Source organism: Cibotium barometz, chromosome 27 (assembly GCF_041138505.1).
Source record: "Cibotium barometz isolate CiBa-2024 chromosome 27, ASM4113850v1, whole genome shotgun sequence".
Lineage (NCBI taxonomy): Eukaryota > Viridiplantae > Streptophyta > Polypodiopsida > Cyatheales > Cibotiaceae > Cibotium > Cibotium barometz.
In genome coordinates, this window is record NC_141072.1 from 8687770 (window position 1) to 8712515 (window position 24746).

General features: G+C 36.9%; 1 protein-coding gene across 1 annotated transcript; it reads right to left on the reverse strand.

Annotated features, from left to right (window-relative positions):
• Window positions 1–21407: 21407 nt before the first annotated feature.
• On the reverse strand, window positions 21408–24204 carry LOC147623044 (uncharacterized). The gene has a single exon (XM_086821075.1). It carries the CDS (start codon window positions 23512–23514, stop codon window positions 21568–21570), a length of 1947 nt encoding a protein of 648 aa, XP_086677201.1. The 5' UTR covers window positions 23515–24204; the 3' UTR covers window positions 21408–21567.
• Window positions 24205–24746: the final 542 nt, after the last annotated feature.

Below are 24746 nucleotides of genomic sequence, written 5' to 3' on the forward strand. Positions count from 1 at the left end.
CAAAACCTAATGCAAAAAAAAGAAAAAACATCACCATCAACACCATGCTGTGGGTGCAATCTTCCCCCCCCCCTTGTGTGTGGCCTTCCCCCCCTTGTGCGTGGCCTTCCCCCACACAAGAGTATTTCTTTATTAGCTTTCTTTTCACCAAAAATAGGCCATAGCCCCAAAATATACAAAATGTGCTTTTTAGAGAGCACGGCACTCTTCTTTTACAAAAATAGAGTGTCAAATATTGGGACTATGGTAAAGCCATAGGCTTTAATAAATTCCACATTATAAATGTATCTTTCCTAAAGTTCAAAATGAAAATATAAGCCCAATTAATAATTAAATTAATCCCACAAATATTAAACAGGCACAAACCATAACCAACTCATGACTACCAGGCGTAAGTACTTCCAGGGATCACCCTGCCAATACAAACCTAACTGAAATAATCATAGACGGCCCCAAGCATACGTCATATACCGCACGTATTAATATTTTTAGTGGTGTCACCCACGATATTGACCTAGCCGACATGACGCAAGAGTAACCTAGGCATCCCCAAATTACTCAAGAGGAAAAAATTAATATTTTTAAAGAGAACTTAAAATATATTCTCATAACATCCCTCTTGCTTGAGTTTGCAATTGTCCTCAATTGCAGGTTTGCTAGATTTGAAAAGAACGAAGGATCTCAGGATAAGCTCGGAAAAATTTCTCGGCATCCATTTTGCATCTTCTTGAGGATGGTTTTTGAATGTCAAAAGATATTTGATTAACATGGATCATAACAGTCCCCCCTATTGGGAATCAACTATCCTCAGTTGCGCAATCAATGAGTGGATGGCTTCATGGCACAAGTGGAGGACAAGATCATCACATCAAACAATTTCTGAAAATAAAACCAAACAAGTGAACGCATGTAAAAGGGATCTAAGTGTCCCATACCCACAGAGGTACCTTTCCACATACAAACACTCGCTGGTGAAAGATAGAAGACATAGATATGTCTGGTGTAGCCATGTGAAACCAATCTAATGTCCCATACCATAGATTAATTCCACACGACACTACCTTAAGAACAGAAGTTTGAGACGGAGTAGCCAATTCCCTCTGAAACTTTCATTCTGACATAACTTTTCTCTATTATCAAAATTAGACTACAAGTCTTATTCCAAAAATGAATTAGGTCGAAATGGAAATTCTTATCAACTTAAGATTGAAAAAATAATTACTTACATTACTGTCAACAATAACTTGATGAATTCTGGGGATTTGTTCTTGATCTTATTCTTATGATTGTCTAACTAATTCTCGGGATTTGTTTTTAATCTTAATCTTGATGAATTCTTGAGATTTGTTTTTTCTTAATCTTGTAATTATCTAACTAAATTCAAAACATTATAATCTTTGAATAGGTTTATAATTCTTAAATTTGTGAATCTTACTTGTAAACAATTAAATCTAAAGGGGATCTTGATCTTAAGCTTAATCTTAAACTTGAAATCAGAACTTGAAGAAAGATAGACATCTTGCGTCCTAGTTGATAGCAAGAACTTGATATACTAGTAATGAATCTTGGCTTAGATTAAAAATACTTGAATGGACGAAAATTGAGAGATTAGTCTTTAATTAATCATAATGGCAATTCTTGAATAAATCTTGTTCTTAAGGGGTTTAAATCTTGTGGTTGAATATATCTTTGTAGATCAATTCTTGGTCTCTAGAAAGAATCTTATACTTGGATAGATCTTAAACTAGAACACTTGAAAATTTAGACAAAACTTTACTTGAATTGGTATAAACTTTGTAATTGTGATTGGTATACAACTTAAGCTTGGTTTCTAGTCACTTGAGAGCTATTTCTTTACTTTTCTCATCATCACTAAATTCGATGGTGAAGCTATTAATAACTTGAATCAAAGACTGGAGAAACTTGCTTGGTTCTTGGATTTTCAAATTGGTCTTAATCTTCTATGAAATGTCTAGCAATCATTTTTACTTGAATTTGGGCAACTAGATCTTGAAGATAACTTTTGCTAATCTTGTCTCGATCTTTCTAATTAGGTCACGGTATCTGGAATTCTTTTCAAGAGCTAAAGTTTTCTAACTAGGTCTAGAAGGAAAGAATATTCCAGAAACAAAGACAAAAGCAAACAAGAAATTGTATACAATAAATAAATTTTTTAAACACATACCTCCACTTTTGGTTAATGTGTCGAGTGCGTTAACCTCTTCGGTGTCAAGCATGCTATTCGGTGCAATTTGGTTCTTCTTTCTAGCTGGGCAAGATTTAGCATAATGTCCCAACATCTTACACCTGAAACACTTGACAATAGACAGCTTGGATACGATGTCATTGGTAGGGCTATGCATGTCAGATGCTTCTACAGTTTTAACTTTCTTCTTAATATATTTGTTTATTCTAGACAGATGTCGTTCAATCTTTCTTTGAAAGTTGTCCCGATGCTCTCGTTCTTGATTCAAAACAATATAGAGAGAATCAAGCTGTTCCTGAATAGTACGATGGTGCTGCGGATATTCACCCATTTCCTGACAATTAAAAGGAATAGGAAAAATTTAAAACAAGAGAAAAGATAGGGTTTCTTATCTCATATGGAATGTCGAGCTAGATGTGAGTCCTACCAAGTTAGCTCAATACACAAATGCATAATTTTTCAAGAAATAATCCATGTACTTTTAAAATTAGAAAACTAGTCTAGGTTAAAGCAACATTTTAATGATATCTTCACTAACAAGCTATTTATATTATTCGTACTTCATGAGGATTTAGAAAACAACATTATTCACAAGAATTTGACTAAAGTCTCAAAATTTCTCTTCAGGTAAATTCTAAAAATCTGCAGAAGACATCCAAACTAACTATATGTACGTGGGATCCTTTTTCATAAAATATGATGGAAATAGTCAAAAAAAATATTTTCTTTTGTAAAACATTTTATTGATCTCATTTGTAAAGCTTTAAGCTTAGAAAAAAAAACTTAACAAAGCTGTATAATAAAAGCTTTTTCAAGCATTTTTCAGCCTGAAACTATTAGCTCAGCTAACCCAAATTTTGAGAAGAGGAATGAAAAATAATAATAGTAATAATAATATGAAGCTTTTTTTAATATTATTATTATTTATATTTATAAATCTTTATCTCTATAAAGCTTTGCTAATGATTTATTCATCTACGCAGCGCCTGTGATGAAGGACGGAGATTTAAAAATAAATAAATAAATAAATAAAAATTACAACAATAATTTTTTTTAAAAATATATATTATATATTATGCTGGTTTTATAAAGCTTTATTAAAGCTTAATCAAGGCCTTTATACTCTCCTCTTGACACTACCCACGCAGCACGCAGTAAAAATTCAACGCAAGAGTAAAATTCAGCGCATCTAATATAAAAATAAAAATAAACATTTGAAGCTTATAAAGCTTGTAGCTAATATAAGCTTTGTAATAATCAAAGCTTTTAAGCCTCACTAAGCGCAATTAACTAAATTGAAGTCTGAAAATTTCCCCCTCTAACCTGAATTCGCAGCCCTCGGCGCCGCCGACCGGATGAAGACAGAGAAGAAAAGCGCTACTGCCCGGGTACGAAGGAGGGAGAGAGAAAGAGAAAAAGACTAATTGGAAATTTATATATATATATATATATATATATATATATGGCTTTTACACAGACTAGTGCGCTTTTTCTAATTGAGAGAAATTAAGAAAAATCCATCACCTCCCACCCTTGATTATAGAAACTGAGCAAAGGGAAGGTTTAGCAATTCTGATTATGGCTCTCCATGCTCCTCTGCTTGCTCTTTCAATCCGTACGGACAGATTAAGAAGAGGATTAGTGAAGAGGAAGGTGGTTTTATGGTTTTGAGAAACCCACTAATGGTTTTGAGAAACCCACTAATGGTTTTCCACCTAGTTTTACCCTTTGGGCAATAGATTGATGGAGATTAATTACCCAATGGTTAAAAACAAGCTTTATTTCATCCATACATAAACAAAAATCCTAAACGTGTTCTTCTTCAATTTAAATTCAAGAAAACTATCAAAATCACCTCTGTTTTTGTCTCTTTTACCTCTTTTGACGGCCCTTCAAGAAAATTACATTACACCAAAGCTCTGATACCACTGCAACCGGACCCTTTAATCTTCTTGAAGGGAATAATCAAAAACTCATAAATTATATCAAATATCAAAACAACTACTTGAATTAAGTTGAAAATTAAAGCACATAACAAAACATAAGGCAAGAGAAAGAAAAAACATCACCATCAAAACACCATGCTGGGTGCAATCTTCCCCCCCCTTGTGCGTGGCCTTCCCCCACACAAGAGTATTTCTTTATTAGCTTTCTTTTCACCAAAAATAGGCCATAGCCCCAAAATATACAAAATGTGCTTTTTAGAGAACACGGCACTCTTCTTTTACAAAAATAGAGTGTCAAATATTGGGACTAGGGTAAAGCCATAGGCTTTAATAAATTCCACATTATAAATGTATCTTTCCTAAAGTTCAAAATGGAAAAATCAACTACTAAGGTTACAAGCTATGCTTGTAAAAATAAATGTGATGCACATAAGAAACATTCTCCTCGACATTATTTATCAAACTTCGTAATCTTATTGACTTGAAAATATAAGCCCAATTAATAATTAAATTAATCCCACAAATATTAAACAGGCACAAACCATAACCAACTCATGACTACCAGGCGTAAGTACTTCCAGGGATCACCCTGCCAATACAAACCTAACTGAAATAATCATAGACAGCCCCAAGCATACGTCATATACCGCACGTATTAATATTTTTAGTGGTGTCACCCACGATATTAACCTAGCCGGCATGACGCAAGAGTAACCTAGGCATCCCCAAATTACTCAAGAGGGAAAAAATAATATTCTTAAAGAGAACTTAAAATATATTCTCATAACATCCCTCTTGCTTGAGTTTGCAATTGTCCTCAATTGCAGGTTTGCTGGGTTTGAAAAGAACGAAGGATCTCAGGATAAGCTCGGAAAAATTTCTCGGCATCTATTTTGCATCTTCTTGAGGATGGTTTTTGAATGTCAAAAGACATTTGATTAACATGCATCATAACAGTCCCCCCTATTGGGAATCAACTATCCTTAGTTGCGCAATCAATGAGTGGATGGCTTCATGGCACAAGTGGAGGACAAGATCACCACATCAAACAATTTCTGAAAATAAAACCAAACAAGTGAACGCATGTAAAAGGGATCTAAGTGTCCCATACCCACAGAGATACCTTCCACATACAAACACTCACTGGTGAAAGATAGAAGACATAGATACATCTGGTGTAGCCATGTAAAACCAATCTAATGTCCCATACCATAGATTAATTCCACACGACACTACCTTAAGAACAGAAGTTTGAGACGGAGTAGCTAATTTCCTCTGAAACTTTCATTCTGACATAACTTTTCTCTATCATCAAAATTAGACTACAAGTCTTATTCCAAAAATGAATTAGGTCGAAATGGAAATTCTTATCAACTTAAGATTGAAAAAATAATTACTTACATTACTGTCAACAATAACTTGATGAGATATGGGGATTTGTTCTTGATCTTATTCTTATGATTGTCTAACTAAATTTTCGGGATTTGTTTTTGATCTTAATCTTGATGAATTCTCGAGATTTGTTTTTCTTAATCTTGTAATTATCTAACTAAATTCAAAAAATTATAATCTTTGAATAGGTTTATAATTCTTGAATTTGTGAATCTTACTTGTAAACAATGAAATCTAAAGGGGATCTTGATCTTAAGCTTAATCTTAAACTTGAAATTAGAACTTGAAGAAAGATAGACATCTTGCGCCCTAGTTGATAGCAAGAACTTGATATACTAGTAAAGAATCTTGGCTTAGATTAAAAATACTTGAATGGACGAAAATTGAGAGATTAGTCTTTAATTAATCATAATGGCAATTCTTGAATAAATCTTGTTCTTAAGGGGTTTAAATCTTGTGGTTGAATATATCTTTGACTTAGATCAATTCTTGGTCTCTAGAAAGAATGTTGTACTTGGATAGATCTTAAACTAGAACACTTGAAAATTTAGACAAAACTTTACTTGAATTGGTATAAACTTTGTAATTGTGATTGGTATACAACTTAAGCTTGGTTTCTAGTCACTTGAGAGCTATTTCTTTACTTTTCTCATCATCACTAAATTCGATGGTGAAGCTATTAATAACTTCAATCAAAGACTGGAGAAACTTGCTTGGTTCTTGGATTTTCAAATTGGTCTTAATCTTCTATGAAATGTCTAGCAATCATTTTTACTTGAATTTGGGCAACTAGATCTTGAAGATAACTTTTGCTAATCTTGTCTCGATCTTTCTAATTAGGTCACGGTATTTGGAATTCTTTTCAAGAGCTAAAGTTTTCTAACTAGGTCTAGAAGGAAAGAATATTCCAGAAACAAAGACAAAAGCAAACAAGAAATTGTATACAATAAATAATTTTTTTAACACATACCTCCACCTTTGGTTAATGTGTCGAGTGCGTTAACCTCTTCGGTGCATGCCCTTCGGTGCAATTTGGTTCTTCTTTCTAGTTGGGCAAGATTTAGCATAATGTCCCAACATCTTACACTTGAAACACTTGACAATAGACAGCTTGGATACGATGTCATTGGTAGGGCTATGCATGTCAGATGCTTCTACAGTTTTAACTTTCTTCTTAATATATTTGTTTATTCTAGACAGATGTCGTTCAATCTTTCTTTGAAAGTTGTCCCAATGCTCTCGTTCTTGATTCAAAAGAATATACAGAGAATCAAGCTGTTCTTGAATAGTACGATGGTGCTGCGGATATTCACCCATTTCTTGACAATTAAAAGGAATAGGAAAAATTTAAAACAAGAGAAAAGATAGGGTTTCTTATCTCATATGGAATGTCGAGCTAGATGTGAGTCCTACCAAGTTAGCTCAATACACAAATGCATAATTTTTCAAGAAATAATCCATTTACTTGTAAAATTAGAAAACTAGTCGTAGGTTAAAGCAACATTTTAATGATATCTTCACTAACAAGCTATTTATATTATTCGTACTTCATGAGGATTTAGAAAACAAAATTATTCACAAGAATTTGACTAAAGTCTCAAAATTTCTCTTGAGGTAAATTCTAAAAATCTGCAGAAGACATCCAAACTAACTATATGTACCTGGGATCCTTTTCCATAAAATATGATGGAAATAGTCAAAAAAAATATTTTCTTTTGTAAAACATTTTATTGATCTCATTTGTAAAGCTTTAAGCTTAGAAAAAAAAAACTTAACAAAGCCTTATAATAAAAGCTTTTTCAAGCATTTTTCAGCCTGAAACTATTAGCTCAGCTAACCCAAATTTTGAGAAGAGGAATGAAAAATAATAAGAGTAATAATAATATGAAGCTTTTATTATTATTATTATTATTATTATTATTTATAAAGCTTTATCTCTATAAAGCTTTGCTAATTCTACACAGCGCCGAAGGAGGGAGATTTAAAAATAAATAAATAAATAAATAAAAATTACAACAATAAAAAATTTTAATATATATATATATATATATATATTATGCTGGTTTTATAAAGCTTTATTAAAGCTTAATCAAGGCCTTTATACTCTCCTCTTGACACTACTCGCGCAGCACGCAGTAAAAATTCAACGCAAGAGTAAAATTCAGGGCATCTAATATAAAAATAAAAATAAACATTTGAAGCTTATAAAGCTTGTAGCTAATATAAGCTTTGTAATAATCAAAGCTTTTAAGCCTCACTAAGCATAATTAACTAAATTAGAGTCTGAAAATTCCCCCCTCCAACCTGAATTCGCAGCCCTCGGCACCGCCGACCGGATGAAGACAGAGAAGAAAAGCGCTACTGCCCGGGTACGAAGGAGGGAGAGAGAAAGAGAAAAAGACTAATTGAATATATATATATATATATATATATATATATATATATATATATATATATATATATATATATATATATATATATATATATATATATATATATGGCTTTTACACAGACTAGTGCGCTTTTTCTAATTGAGAGAAATTAAGAAAAATCCATCACCTCCCACCCTTGATTATAGAAACTGAGCAAAGGGAAGGTTTAGCAATTCTGATTATGGCTCTCCATGCTCCTCTGCCTGCTCTTTCAATCCGTATACGGAAAGATTAAGAAGAGGATTAGTGAAGAGGAAGGTGGTTTTATGGTTTTGAGAAACCTACTAATGGTTTTGAGAAACCCACTAATGGTTTTCCACCTAGTTTTACCCTTTGGGCAATAGATTGATGGAGATTGATTACCCAATGGTTAAAAGCAAGCTTTATTTCATCCATACATAAACAAAAACCCTAAACGTGTTCTTCTTCAATTTAAATTCAAGAAAATTATCAAAATCACCTCTGTTTTTGTCTCTTTTACCTCTTTTGACGGCCCTTCAAGAAAATTACATTACACCAAAGCTCTGATACCACTGCAACCGGACCCTTTAATCTTCTTGAAGGGAATAATCAAAAACTCATAAATTATATCAAATATCAAAAGAACTACTTGAATTAAATTGAAAATTAAAGCACATAACAAAACATGAGGCAAGAGAAAGAAAAAACATCACCATCAACACCATGCTGGGTGCAATCTTCCCCCCCCCTTGTGCGTGGCCTTCCCCCACACAAGAGTATTTCTTTATTAGCTTTCTTTTCACCAAAAATAGGCCATAGCCCCAAAATATACAAAAATAGGCCATAGTCCCAAAATATACAAAATGTGCTTTTTAGAGAGCACATCACTCTTCTTTTACAAAAATAGAGTGTCAAATATTGGGACTAGGGTAAAGCCATAGGCTTTAATAAATTCCACATTATAAATGTATCTTTTCTAAAGTTCAAAATGGAAAAATCAACTACTAAGGTTACAAGCTATGCTTGTAAAAATAAATGTGATGCACATAAGAAACATTCTCCTCGACATGTTATTTATCAATCCTCGTAATTTTCTTGACCTGAATATATAAGTCCAATTAATAATTAAATTAATCCCATAAATATTAAATTAATCCCACAAATATTAAACAGGCACAAACCATAACCAACTCATGACTACCAGGCATAAGTACTTCCAGGGATCACCCTGCCAATACAAACCTAACTGAAATAATCATAGATGGCCCCAAGCATACGTCATATATCGCACGTATTAATATTTTTAGTGGTGTCACCCACAATATTAACCTAGCCGGCATGACGCAAGAGTAACCTAGGCGTCCCCAAATTACTCAAGAGGGAAAAAATAATATTCTTAAAGAGAACTTAAAATATATTCTCATAACATCCCTCTTGCTTGAGTTTGCAATTGTCCTCTTAGCTTTCTTTAGAGTTAAACATAGAGCTAGAATCATTAATTTTTACTTGATTTGTATGTCTTTTGTTTGATTTGTATGCATTAGAGTGTTAGCAAGAATTAGGAGTAGCTTAATCCTTTAAAAAATTTCTCAAAACCATTAGAAAATCTTGAAATCAACTAATCTTTTTTAATTAACTAATTTTTATCATTAAGGATGATTAATCTAGTTCAAGAGGCAAAAAGATTAGAAAATGTGTTTTCTAGGGTCGAAATTGATCATGTAAGAAGTCGAAATTAGTGTTTTTGAGTGTTTTGAAAGAATTTAGATGCATCAAAACACCTAATTACATCAATTGGGAGGAATTTCTCTCTCTTTTGCTTAATTTTGCATAAAGAAAAGAGACTAAAATTAAGAGTTTAATTAATCTCCAATTATATATTAATTTACACATTAGTTAATGCACATAGCTTAGCAATTTCATGCTTTATCCAATTATGTGCTCAATGGTGTGAATTAATTAGTGATTAGTGGTTAATTAGAGCTCTTAATTAGTCTAAAAGAGGATAATATTAGTGGAATGATTAATCTTTGATTAATTTCTAAGCACTTTTTTACGTAACTCTTTAAGGTTAATGAGCATTGAATGAAAAGATGCCAATGAGTTGTCAAATTGTCCATTTTGGGGCTCATTTATGAAGGGTGTAAGGGGGTGTCATAAAAGTGTTGACTTTTTAATTCCCACTTGCCTTCTTGGGAAAATGACCATATCTCTCCAATTTAAAATTCAAAAAATATTCCCTCCAAACAAGGAAATTTGAATTTCCCTCTAGCCCAAAAAATAAGAAATAAAAATCTATGAACCACCCAGTGCACGCCGTACCTACTACTGTTTCACGTCATGAAACAGTCCCCGTGCCAAAAATAAAAATAAATTTAATTTAATTTAAAAAAATCAGACGTTTCATACGTTGAGGTATCATGCCCAAAATAAATAAATAAAATAAAATAAAATAAAATCCGTGAAGTCCACTTCACGTTGAGAACCGCACTGTGCTAGTTCATGTTGTGAAAGGGGGTCCATCGGTAAAAAAAACAGAGGAGTATCACTTTCCATTTCAAGAGGAATACATACTCTCTATAGAAGAGTCATTAGAGGCAGATTGCACGAATTATGCGGTTGAAAAAGCATGTGAGGGATTCGATGAATCCCTTACGAAATTAAAGCAGTCTCTCAAATCCTCATTTGGAGGAGTGCTCTTCTCTTGTGGTGGTGAAGTTAGCATAGCTTCAACCCTTACACCTTTAAAGGCTAAACATAAGTTGTACAAAGACATAAAGAGCTACATAGAACATGACTATTTGGATTCACAAGTTTCCAAATAGAAATCAGTTAGAATTATTAGAGGACCAAGTGTACCATTGTACATATTGGGTACTCTTGAAAAAGCTAAGAGCCAAAAAGAGGATGAAAGTGAATGGGAATATAAAACCGAAATGGGATCTGAAGCTAAAAAAAAACCAAAACATCCATGGTTCCTCTTGAAGATTCTATTATGGTATGGTGAAGTGTGTTATTCCTCTGTAGAGCTCTTTCCCTCCCCCTTTCTATGTTGGTGTCTCGGTGATGTTCTTCTCTAGCCAAGGTCATGGGAAAAGGTGGGATTTCCCTATTCAGTGCATCTTCCCTCGCGCGGGAACCTTTTCCTATCCTCGTAAAATAGCATTGATTGCATATATGTGAGGAACTTAGGATCAATCACCATTCTTTTGATATCCTCCTTGGTATTATCCACCATAATTAAGTTATTCCAAAAAATAGTCATAGAGTAAATATCTAGGAGATAGTCACATGTGAATAACAAGAGATAGTCATAGTTGTGAAAAACTTTGATTTTTCATGCCAATTTTTAAGTGTAATTAACAGTTAAGTTATGATCTTTAGTCACCTAACAACTCAAACAAAAAATAATAATCTGATGTAAATTTATCAAGTAATTCATGGTTGTGAAGAACTAGAGATCGTGAAAAACTCTATTTTTCACGCTATTCTTTTTTGTTCTTTAATATCAAATTCATTTGCAATGAGCTTGGACAATCATTCTTGAGCATGTAGTCACCTTAATATCCTTAATTGATGAAATTACTTTTGACGTGATTTTCTCAAGAAACTTATGACGTGAATATCATATGGGGGATAGTCATGTGAAGAACTTTAGTCATGACCCGTGAAAAATTTAGGTTTTTCAAAAAACTCTAGTTTTTCACGTTGAATTTTTTTTCAATGTAAGAGGATAAGATTTTCTATTTTTGGCAATGCAATCCCTGAAATCAAGGCATGATTTTCGGGTCTTTTTGTTGACATGAATTTCTATGGTTTTTCATAGTCGTGAAAAATTTCCAAGCATAAAAAACCAACATCTGTCTTTGATCTGATTTTTGGGGGTCTTAATGATATTTTGATCTCATTTTTAGGGGTGTTAATGATGTTTTTTCGTACTCATAAGGTGTACTTTGAGTCTACTTGAGTCTACTAGATAATAAAATCTTCAACAAGACTCAAACAATAATATTTTTTTATGTTTTTTGTGATTTTTAAAAAAAAGTAAAAAACAAAACACCCTGGTTTTTCACGTGAAAAAGAAAAATTGCAAACTCAAAACATAAAATAAAACTTGATAAGATTCCTTCCCTCCAGGTTTCCCAAGTATTCACAAACTAATCTTTCAACAAAAAACAATAAAAAATCAAAAAGCTACCATACCACTCATGTTTGTACAAAACCTCAACAAAACTCAAAATACAGATTTTTAAGCATGCAAGGAAGGAGTTGAGCACTCTAAGAAGAAGGAAGAAGCAAGATTAGTTCCTTGATATTGGCACTAAAAATGTTATGGCCCATTTCTACCCTTTCAAGAACTCTCTCATTCAAGCTAATATTGAAATAGACAACATGGGATTCTTACCTTACTTTTGAACCTAGGATCTCCTTGACCTCCAAGCTCCACCAGTGGTTACTAGATCGAACTTCCAAGTCTCCCTTTTACTATCAACAAGAGGTTCGATGCACCTCCTTGCAAGGAGGTGCATCGAACCTAGGATCTCCTTGACCTCCCCAAGCTCCACCAGTGGTTATTAGATCGAACTTCCAAGTCTCCCTTTTACTATCAACAAGAGGTTCGATGCACCTCCTTGCAAGGACTTATTTCTTTCACTCTCTACACTCTCTCACACACCAAGCATAGAGAGGCACACATGCAAGAAGCAAACAAGTATCTCTCCTCAACTCTCTATTCTCTCTCATACACACACACACAAGAGCAAGAGCAAGGAGATAACAAGAGCTCACTTAGCATAAAGGGAAATTGTGTCATTTCATTATGAGAAAGTATCTTATATAACTGGCTTGTATTCACATTTGGGCGCCCAAAACTTAAAACCTACCTAATAACCTTGGTCTTGGCTAGCTTTTCTTGTAATCTTTATAACTTTTATAGTGCTGTTTCATGACACTTATTGTTATTGCTGCTCTCGTCTATAGTAGAGAATGCTTCTGTTAATCCCAAAATGGGATTAACACTACTCCATGTATGTCTCCGTTGTGAGATAACATTCCAGTGCAGCATGTAGTCTATTTAATAGTATGTTAAATCTAATCCACGCCGTTTCAAACCATTTAGCCTCCTAGGCCACCTTCGCATGTGAAACGGGGATGCCAAACGCCCGAGCTGCTCAACCATGGCCGTATAAACATGAGCTAGCCGGTGCGCCTAGGCAATACAATATGAAGATGGAGTATTGATATCCAACTCCTCTCTCTCACTCTCACTCTTTCTCTCTCTCTCTCTCTCTCTCTATCTCACACACACACACACACATACACAAAAACACAAAGAAACATGTGCAATATGAGGGTGGAGCATTGATATCCAACCTCTCTCTCTCTCTCTCCCTCCCTCTATCACACACACACTCTCTCTCTCTCTCTCTCTCTCTCACACACACACACACACACACACACACACATAAACATAAAGAAACGTGTGTTTACACATTCGTATACACATCACACCATAGCAAAGGGTTTTATGACCATGGTGTGTATATACATGTGCACACACATACAACTAGCAAAAGTTTATAGTTATGTTTTCTCTCTCTCCCTCACTCTCTCTCTCTCTCTCTCTCACACACACACACCCCCCCTCAACCCACACACAAAGGAGATACGTGAGCATGCATTTGTACACACCTACCTCACCATAGCAAAGGTTTTAAGGCCACGATGCATGTCTACACAAGTGCACATATACACATTATAGGATATGGTTATAGTATGTGCTCACACGCTTGCATGGGCACTCGTGTGTGTGTGTGTGTTTGGAGAAGAGAGAGAGAGAGAGGAGGAAACTTTTTTTTTTTTGTTTCGAGATTTTTTTAAAAGTGTGGCACGGGAGGGGACCCAAGTTATCATGGTATAGGGCAAGAGCAGCTCTAAGAGGAGGAAACTTACGATGAAAGGAAGCAAGGAGCATGGTGTCAAAAAGTGGAAGCTGTCGAAAAACGAAACAAAAAAGGAAGCTGTGTGTGGAAAACCGGCTATACCTACTCAACTGTTAAAAGGTGTGCACACCGTGCGTACGTGTGAAAGATGAAAAAGAATGACAGCAGGAAAACGAACAAAAAACCTGTATGTCGTATTTTGCTACCTGTAAATAATGTAAAATCCTAAACTGTTTTTCTACACATACAAAAAAGAAAACAAAATTTTAAAAAACAAAATCTGATTGTCAAAACTAAAATAAATTTCACGTACTGCGCTAAAAGTCACGAAAACTGTTTAAAATAAGAACTGCAGATCGAAAAAAGATTGAAAATCGGTTCACAATTCCACGATAGCCGTTGCTGCATCTTACTAATTACAACATGAAATGCTTGAAAATCATATGCACTTATCCTAAGTTTTCAGCTACCGATTCAACATGAAATGCTTGAAAATTATATGTACTTCGACTATGGGCTATGCAAACTATTTCTAAATGCAGGAGAAAAACGATCCCTGAGAGTGGCGGGAACCATGGAGTGTGACCTCTCAAAAGGGGAGATTGAAGAAGCCATCATATCATGGCTATGAAAAAAGAGCAAAAGTCCTAGACTTGATGGCTTGCTCGCAAAGTTCTTCAAAACTTTTAAGCATTTCCTTACCTCTCCCCTTCTAGAGCTATGGAAAGAATCCATCAGTTTTGGAGGTCTCCCAATCTCCATAAATGAAGGAGTCATCAAACTTATCCACAAGAGAGGGGCTAAAGAAGATATAGCTAACTGGCGACCTATCACCATGCTTCAAAGACATGGGGCTAGGGCCCCACTTCATTAAAAGAGTGAATGTTTTGTTTGGTAATGCAAGGGCCATGGTTACAGTGAATGGTACTCTAACAGAATCCTTTGAGTTATGTAGATCCATTAGACAGGGCTGCCCTCTTGCCCCACTGCTGTTTGCTATAGAAGCTGATGCTCTTGGATGGCTGGTTCAGAATGCTATAGAAGAAGGAAGGATGGAGGGCATCTTTATGCCGAATGGCAGGCAAACATGTCTTCAACAATTTGCTGATGATACAAATGGGCTCATACACAATGATGCAATCTCTATTGATACATTTTGGAGATGTCTGTAGGTTTTCTGCTTAGCCTCAGGGTCAATTATTAACCATTCCAAAATAGGGATAAAAACGATGTGTGAAGAGCCTCCTCGGTGGCTATTGGACCAAGGATACACGATTCTCCAAGAAGGGCAAATATTCAGACTCCTTGGGATCCCAATGGGATTCGGAGTGTCTATGCAGAAGAAGGTATGGCTTGGAACGTTTGTACACAACCCAAGAATCAGGGGGGTTTGGGTTTGCCAAATATTACAGACATTGCAGATCGTATGGCAGCCAAGTGGATTGTTCAAAGTTTTAATATACAAGATGCTAACTGGGCAATTCTGTTGCGTCACAATCTAGACCAATTCAATCTGGCAGAGTTCCCTAGATGGAAAAAGTTGCCTCTTATGATGCTTTTTTTATATCCAATCACCGTCAAACCTCAGGGAAGTGTGCTGGTCAAATCAATATGGCAGGCATGGAATAGATGTAAACCAAAAATTATACTGCACAGAAATACTCGGAAACATGCCCACATTTTACACTTGGACTCCATCTGGTTCTCTTTAGCGCTATCTGACAACATCTATGTAGAGCAATATAAACATGCATTTAAGCTCCATAAAAAAGGCATACAAATCTGGGAAGATATATGGAACACTTTTGAATGCAAAATCTATCTTTAGAGTTTCATATGAAGACACTCTCCTGATTCAGAGAGCAGAATGCAATTGTGGCTTGATGATAGAAAGGCTCAAATCCAACTCACGGGGCTCTTTACCCACAAAGCTTTTGCATGGAAAACCAAAGGTAAACTATTGCCAATTTCGCCCCTTCCTCCCCAAGGACCACCTTTACATTGCAAGCTGAATAGTAGATGGAACATCCTTTGGGGCAGGAAGCAGTGGCGTCTCAAATTCAAAAATATGTGGTCGCCTTTCATCCCACCCAAAAAAAAAATCATGCTTGCTTTGGCTGGTTGCCCATAAAGCTCTATGGGCGAACTCAAGAGCTCAACGCTTTGGATACGGTAATGGGGAATGCCCAAGATGTCATGCAGCATTGGAAACAATAGAACATCTGTTTCTAGGGTGTGCCCATAACATAGAAGCTATTAAATTTTTAAAACAATGTATAAGCTCCTTTCAGAACTGGCAACCGTCATGGCAAGAACTCCTTCTGGGACTACATGCTGTTCTATGGAATGTCATTCGTGTGCTGAATATCTTTGGGCTATTTGGATTCATAGAAATAACTGTCTATTTAAGAATGCACAGAGCAATATGATGCATGGACTGAGATCTGAACTGCATGTGCAGATGAAGACGTTGCATAGAGCGAGCTGGAAGGCGTGTGAAGCGCAATACATGAAAAATGCAACAGAAGAGACCCTATAGATAATCAAGGCTAAAGAGGACTTCCAAGAGAAAATTAGAGAAATTCAATATGAAAGGAAATTTCAAGATGGTCTGGTGGCTAATGAAGAAGTCGATCTCCTGATCAAGGATTCAGAGTTGTAACAGAAATACATACTTAGCTTTACTGAGATGAGGAATGTGTTAGCTATAAGTGTAAGCTTAAGATAGAAATACGCTTCCTCAAAGCTTGGATGTATTCCCGGACTAGACCCTAGGGTCTGATTTTGTCTTTTTTTCATTTATATTTACAATTTCTCCAAAAAAAAATCATATGTACATGTGACCTTGATTACTTGGTTGTTTATGCCTTAACGTGTTTTAGGAGGCAAGTATATGTATATATATGTATATGTATATGTATATGTACATGTGTATGTATGTATGTATATATATACATGTGCATGTATATGATATGCATTTCTATATGAGGAATGGCAATATACTTTTATTTCATCTCCTAAGTCATTATTAATTTAATCAAATCACTATTTGTCATTTAATCAAATTAAAGGTAGAAGATTTGAACAAAGCAAAATGGAAGGATAGATGCGGGTTCAAATTTGGGCCACCCCTTCACAAAAGGGGTGAAAGAGTGTGTTCCTCCTTCGCACAAAGAGGAAGAAAAATGGTAATAATTAACATTCATAACAAACCCAAGAGCATGTGATGCCTTCATTGGTAAGCTTTGACAAAATAAACATATTCTAATGTTGCCTATTTCACTGGACATATTAATGATGCCATTTCCACTAACATCCACATATGAGACATCTCATCTACTCACTATCAACAAAGATTACGTGATTTTAAAGCTAACCTTTAATGGCCTTTTCTATTATATATAATCATGTGTCTTGCACAGACTAGCTTAGCCGTGGAAAAAGAGATGTCATAAATGCTCATTTTTATTGGTTAGTAGTCCTTGTAGCACTATATAAGTTCAGTCATTTTTAGCAACACTTGCGAAGTTACTAGCGAGGGCTCATCATTTAATTCCAATGAGACTTGTTAAGTCTTTAGCCTGGCATTTATTTTTGTAAGTGGGGCCCATTGTTTTGTAGAAAGGTGTATTTGGAATTCAACGGGTAAAGTTTTGCCCTTCAATATATGGGCTAATGCAAATGTTACCTTTCAATGATATTTTATAATTTTTTCAATAAACATAAAATGTAATTCTTTTTAAAGATTTGAATAAGAACTAACCACATATTTCAAAGTAGAACCACTAATTTCCAAGCATATGTACCTTACAAAATGACTGAAATCATGAGAGACACGCGCGCACACACAATGTATATAGTTACCCCTTGGGCAATTTAATTTTACATGCCCTTCTTTACCCCTTTCTATGGCAGGAATACGGTCCATCCTTACACTCGAGTCCTATGTGCAAACTATGTTATTGGAAAAGGAGGAGGTCTCATATAAAAATGTTTCAATTACCCCCTTAGGCTATGTATTTTTACATGCCCCTCTTTACCCCTTTGTCTGGCAGGAATACGATCCATCCTTACACTTGAGTCCTATGTGCAAACTTTGCTAGTGGAAAAGGAGGAGGTCTCATATAAAAATGTGTTGTTTCTTCGGCATTGGCTAGTACTTGTATCACTAGATAAGTTGGGCCATTTTCAGATATATTGGCTAAGACCTGCAGTGATTCTGAGTGAAAGTAACGAATGAGGGCTGAGCGTGAGCTCTCATTTATTTCAAGGTTAAACTTTCTCTGTGTCGCGTGAGCGATGCATTTGTTAGGCCAATGCTCGAAGGACAAACCAACAATTGTGTTTTGTTCAAGGAGGCGGAGACATGAAAGTCATGTAGCTCTGACGTTGGAACTTATGACACCCAACCCCATTACATGGGCTCAAATCTTATTGACGTCCCCTTACTTAACAATGCCTTACTTTATCTTACACATAAGGGAAACAAAGGTGTAACCTTATCAATTAATAGGTTTTTCCAACTAATTAATTAGGAGAATAAAAAGGAACCATTAGGATTATTAATAGGCTATTATACCATGACACCCATTAACTAGCAAGAATAGTATTAAGACTAAGAAGGAAGAATAATTGTTCATTATGAGTAAAAAATTGTAGTAATGCTTAGTATGTAAGACTATGATACATACAAAGATAACAATGTTAGTAGACCTAATAAAAAACCCTTCTCTTGCACTTAGGTATCATACAATTCTTTCAAGGCCACTTTCGCTACGAGGATGCCGTACACTCCACCTCCTCAACCATGGCTACTCTTCATTGATAATGGAGGCCATACAAGCATGAGCTAGCGGGTGCTTGGACAAATACAATATGAGGGTAGAGCATTGATATTCGACATCTCTCTCTCTCTCTCTCTCCCTAGCAAAAGTTCATAGTTATGGTGTGGTGTTTTCACACCCTTGCATGTGTGTGTACGAGGATGCCGTACACTCCACCTCCTCAACCATGGCTACTCTTCATTAATAATGGAGGCCGTACAAGCATGAGCTAGCGGGTGCTTGGACAAACACAATATGAGGGTAGAGCATTGATATTCGACATCTCTCTCTCTCTCTCTCCCTAGCAAAAGTTCATAGTTATGGTGTGGTTTTTTCACACCCTTGCATGTGTGTGCGCTCTCCACCTCCTCAACCATGGCTACTCTTCATTAATAATGGAGGCCGTACAAGCATGAGCTAGCGGGTGCTTGGACAAACACAATATGAGGGCAGAGCATTGATATTCGACATCTCTCTCTCTCTCTCTCCCTAGCAAAAGTTCATAGTTATGGTGTGGTGTTTTCACACCCTTGCATGTGTGTGCGCTCTCTCTCTCTCTCCCAACCCCCCTCCCCCCCCCCCAACACACACACACACACACACACACACAAAGGAGACATGTGCACATGTATTTGTACGCATACCTCACCACAACAAAGTTTTTAAGGCCATGGTGGGTGTATACACACGTTTGCACGTGGGCTGTGTGTGGGGGAGAGAAGAGAAGAGAACTTTTTAATGTCGTAGGAAACTATCCCAAGAGACCAAATTGATCTATCCGACAAGATTTGAACTCTAGACCTTTACACTTGGGTGATAGAAAGGTTAGCCCATTTTCCTAGAAAGGAAGCCTAGAGGAAAATTTACCATGAAAGGAAGCCTTTATAATGGTATCAAAAAGTGAAAAGCTCTCGAAAAACAAAACTTATGATGAAAGAGGAAGCCATGTGCCATACCTACCCACTGTTAAAAGGTGTGTGCAACAGCGTGTGTACGTGTGGGAAAGATGAAAAAGAACATGAGCAGCAGGAAAACAAAGGCAAAAAACCGTGTGTACGTGTATGTTCGCGGATGCCACGTGTGCGATGTAGATTTTGCTAAAATCCTAAACTGTTTTTCTTCGTTTTTCTTCTTTGTAAACAAAATCTGATTGGCAAGTCACGAAAACCGTTTAAAATAAGAACCGCAGATCGACACCATAGCCGTTGACGCATCTTACTAATCACAACATGAAATGCGACCTTTTATCAATCGATGCTAAATACTAGATTCAAAATCAACTCCCCAGTTAGCACCGGAACACGTTTTATATATCCACATGCATATATCCACGCGTACTACTTATATCCACGCGTACTACTTATATGTATGTAACATACATATTATGTACATACATGTTAAATACATATGTACATGTATGTACTTGGTTGTTTATGCCTTAACCAATATGTTTGTTTTATAGGAGGTCGTGGCAAGTCATACTTCCTCCGCCCCCCCCCCTTCCTCAATCCCCGTTCGAGGGTATGTAGCCGAGCAAGAAGCTATATCACTCACACACACGACCCTACGATGTCAGGGCTCAAATCCACAACACGTAATGAGTTGAGCCATTCGAGCAAGTGCCCATTGATATACATAAATGTACGTACACACACACACACACATATATATATGTTAAGTACATAAATGTATGTATGCATGCTTTTTAAGGCATGACAATATACTTTTATTTCATTCTTGAGTCAATTTGAACAAAGGATAATAGTTGAGTGGATGCGGGTTCGAATTTCAGCCACCCCTTCGTGAAAGAGAGTGTGTGTTCCTCCTTCCCACAAAGAAGAAGAAAAGTGGGAATAATAAACGCTCTTAACAAACCCAAGAGCATGGCATGTAGTCATGGGTAAGCTTTGACAAAATGAACACATTTTAATGTTGCCTATTTCACTGGCTCTTTGGCACATATTAATGCCCTAGCATATTCACATATGAGACATCTCATCTACTCACTATCAACAAAGATTGTATGATTTCAAGCAAAGCCTTAATGGCCTCTTCTATTATATATAATCATGTGTCTCACACAGATTAACTTAGCCCTAGAAAAAGAGATGTCAGAAATGCTCAATTTTTAAGCTCAGCCATTTTTAGCAACACTTGTGAAGTCAGTAATGAGGGGGTCATCATTTGAATCCAATGAGACTTGTTAAGTCTCTGAGCCAGCGCTTATTTTTGCAAGTGGAGCCCATTGTTTTGTAGGAAGGTGTATTGTGAATTTGACCTTCTTGAAGAAAGGTAAAGTTTTTAATTTGCCCTTTAATATATGGGCTAGTGCAAATGTTACCTTTCAATGATATTCAACAAACATAAATACAATTCTTTTTAATGATTTGAATAAGAACTAAACATACCTTAAAAAATGACTAAAATCATGATATAGATACATATATATATTCATATATATATATACATATATATATATATACATATATATATATATACTAATATATATATATATACATATATATATATATATATATATATATATATATATATTAGTATATAAGACTATGATACATATAAGAACTATAGTAATGCTTAGTATATAAGACTATGATACATATAAAGACTCTTAGTAGACCTAATAAAAAAACCCTTGCACTTAGTTGTATTGAGATTAGAGACAATGGGTCATTGAAGAATACATAAGAATTGAATTGATGCTTGGATCAATAAATGAAGAAAATGGGGTATTGACATGTATCATCATCTTTATAACCAAAATATAAGAAAACCACAAGAAGCTTGTGTAAGGGCTGTGAGCAACACACAAGGTTCTAGAAGGGCTGTGGCCAAACATAGAAGCTTCTAGAAGGGCTGTGAGCAATCACTGTAAACCATGGCATCTGCAGGCGAAGAGCAGATGTCACAATGGATCGCCCGGGCGGCACTGCCCCATCTCTTGCTCTTGCTGCTGCCATGGATCATGGGGTAAGCAGCCCTTGTTTTTTTGAGGAAAACAGAAGGCTGTTGAGATCCAATGAGAGAGTGCACAAAGGAATCTGAATTGTCCATGAGATGGCGGTGTTCTAGAACCCTCTTTCCCAACACTGATGAGCTCTTGTGTAGCAGATATGAGAGGAGAACACTGTCCGGGAACGCCTTTCGGTTTTTCCTCTCCAATGCCACCTTCACAATCTCTGTAACCATGGTGTTGGCCAGCCCCCTGATCTGCTGAATGCCACCCATAATTGCCCCACTGTTCACTAGCTTCATCCTCTTCTCAACTTCTTCTAGACTGCTCCACATCGTCCTGCCGTACACCCTCTCATAAAGCCCGCCTGCCGCCGCAGCTTTTCTACCTCTCTTCCTCCTCCCCCCACCGCCTCTCCGATGCATCTCCAACTGTGCAATGGGTTGCCTCCTCATGCCTGCTTTGCTTAGCTGCATTGGAATTTGATCCCGCGAGGGACCAACCTTGTGCGAATTGCCCTTTTTTCCTGCATCTGGTGCCCCAAATTTGGTCCCCACATAGCCCCCACCCGAAGCACCAATCCACGGCCCTCTTCGATATGCATTTAGCTGCCGCCTATTGGCTGCCATATCAGAGTTGCTTCTCAAAACAACTGATGTGGCCAAAAGCTCAAACTCACTGTTTTGTTCTGACCCCCATGTCAACCCCAACTCATCTCCAATTGAAGCACCCCATGCCCTGTCTTCCAATGATATATAGAGACCGACCTTCCGCCTTGCCATTGCCAAGGGGTCTCCGAGAAATGCAACCCCGCCCACATTAGTGAGCAGAATGTGCTTGAACTTGTGCCTCACCATGCCTAGCAACATCTGATAACAAGCCCATCTCCTCAATGTAAGTGGAGGGTTATCAATGAAGCCTTGCAGTGTATCATCTGGGTTCAGCTCTGACACATCAAAGCCAACTATAGAGCCCCACCCTAACTGCAAGGCGTTATCTGTTCTGTTGGTTTGAGAGAGATTAGCACTGCGCACACCCCAAAGAGGTTGAGCAGAGGGCTCACTTTCTGAACCAGCTTTCCTAAAAGCATTAAGGTTGAACGGACTAATGGTTGCATTGGAGAACACATAAGATGGCTGTGGCCATGACGAGGACGGTGGCGACATTGACGAAGAAGAAGATGATGATGATGATGACGACGAGCTGCTCACCTCAGCAGAAGCACCCACATTGTTATTGGACAGAAAGAGCAGGAGCTTGTAGAAGTGGTGGTTTTCTTCATGTATGGCACCCACCATAGCTGATGGCAGTGTATTCCAAGCAAAGAGGAACACGACATCCGCCCTGGCCGTCACGCCGCTGCGGTGAAGAGTCCTCAGAAACAATCTGAAATCCTGCAGCGCAGTGTTTTCTGCAACATGGGCAACCACAAGCTCATTCATGGCCTTGGTACCCCTTCTAAAAAGAGTTCCAAGCCCTCTCAAAGCAGGCATTGGCTTCATTTTCTCCTTCTCTGTAGACAAATCTGGCCCTTTGGAGCTGCAGCAGGCATTTGGGTCCTCAGAAACAGAGCTTTTTTCCATAATTGGGGGTGCGTCAAGACTGCTGCAGTGCAGGAAAGCAGCTATGGTGATGAAGAAGAAGAAGAAAAAGCAGATGCAGGTGTAGATTCTGGGGTGTGCTTTTCTGCTGGGAGAGGAAGGAGAAGAAGAAAAAGCAAAAGCAAGTGCGGATTGCTTTTCTTGCTGCTGTTGATGAACCACAAAGAGCTTCTCAAAGCAAGAATGCTTTCTGATGCTGGGTTTGGAGATGGAGTTGGCAGCGATGAGGGACGTCCGCATTGCTTCTTCTTGCAAGGCCAAAAAGCAGAAAAGCAAAGCTTGCTTTTGTGTACTGCTTTTTTCAGAGAGGCGATACTCTTTACAAACCCATCACCCAAAAGAAAAAAAAGCAGAAAAATAAAAAAATTATTTGATTTGCAAAGGCACTGCTTATTGAGATTTTTAGGAAAAACCCAAACAAAAAAAGCAGAAAAGCTACAGAAGGCGTGCTGCCCACATCATGATTTGAGCCTGTCTTCAAGAATCACAAGTCCTAATGCCAAAAAAAAAATAATCAGAAACTTTCGAAGAAGAAGGTACTAAATCTGCTTGTGCTCCCAATAAGTACACCATAATTGCACGCAGAGAGCCCTTCTTTGACATGCTGCATTGGTGGATTAGAGGCCAATTAGCATAGCAATCAAAGCACAATTAAGAGTGCATAGCTCTAATTAAGCCAAATGGGCTGTGGATATAGTTATGATGAGGCCTCTTAACAAGAAGGAAACGCAAGATTGGAAAGCTTTGGCGATGGCAATGATTAAATTAAAGATGTGATGAATTATTATCTACAAAGCTATGGCGAGGAGGAGGAGGAGGAAGTGGTGATGAAGGAAGCAGCAGAGCCTATTCAATTTAGTTGCCAGCCAAGCAGACCAAAAAAGAAGAGTGCACAGACGGTGGTAATTATAGGAGAGAGAGAGAGAAAGAAAGTAGGAGAGAGAGGGAGGGGGAGAGAACGGCCAAGGCCACAGTGGCCAGCCTTTAGAACTTCCCCTTCCCGTCCATGAATCATCATGCCCCCTTTTTTTTTCTCTCTCTCTCTTTCTCACACACGCGTCAGTCCTTGGACCTTATGGTGTGAATACATCCAAACTTGTCCTTTGAATATATGTAAGCCAAAGTTTGTTGAAAAGATAATGATAGCTTAGATTAATTCATAAGGGGCAAACAAGGTGGAGGGGGCCTATGATGTGATTGTGTTATTTTCCAAGGTTGTGAGTTCAAGTTGTGTTAGATCTATGGTGGAGACTCCCTTGTAACTTTTCAGATAGTGGGTGTGTGTCGTCATTGGGTTAGTGAACGAGAATATGCAGTCAAGTCAATAAGCTAGTATTCACTTGATAGAGCGATTGTGTTATCCCCCAAGGTTGTGGGTTCAAGTTGTGCTAGAGTGACTCCCTTGTAACTTTTCGGATAGTGGGTGTGTGTTGTCATTGGGGTGTAATAAAAATAGTAGATTAGTCACCAAA

Coding starts and splice junctions, on each gene's coding strand:
- LOC147623044 (XM_086821075.1), bottom strand. CDS start 23,514: ATGCGGACGTCCCTCATCGCTGCCAACTCCATCTCCAAACCCAGCATC.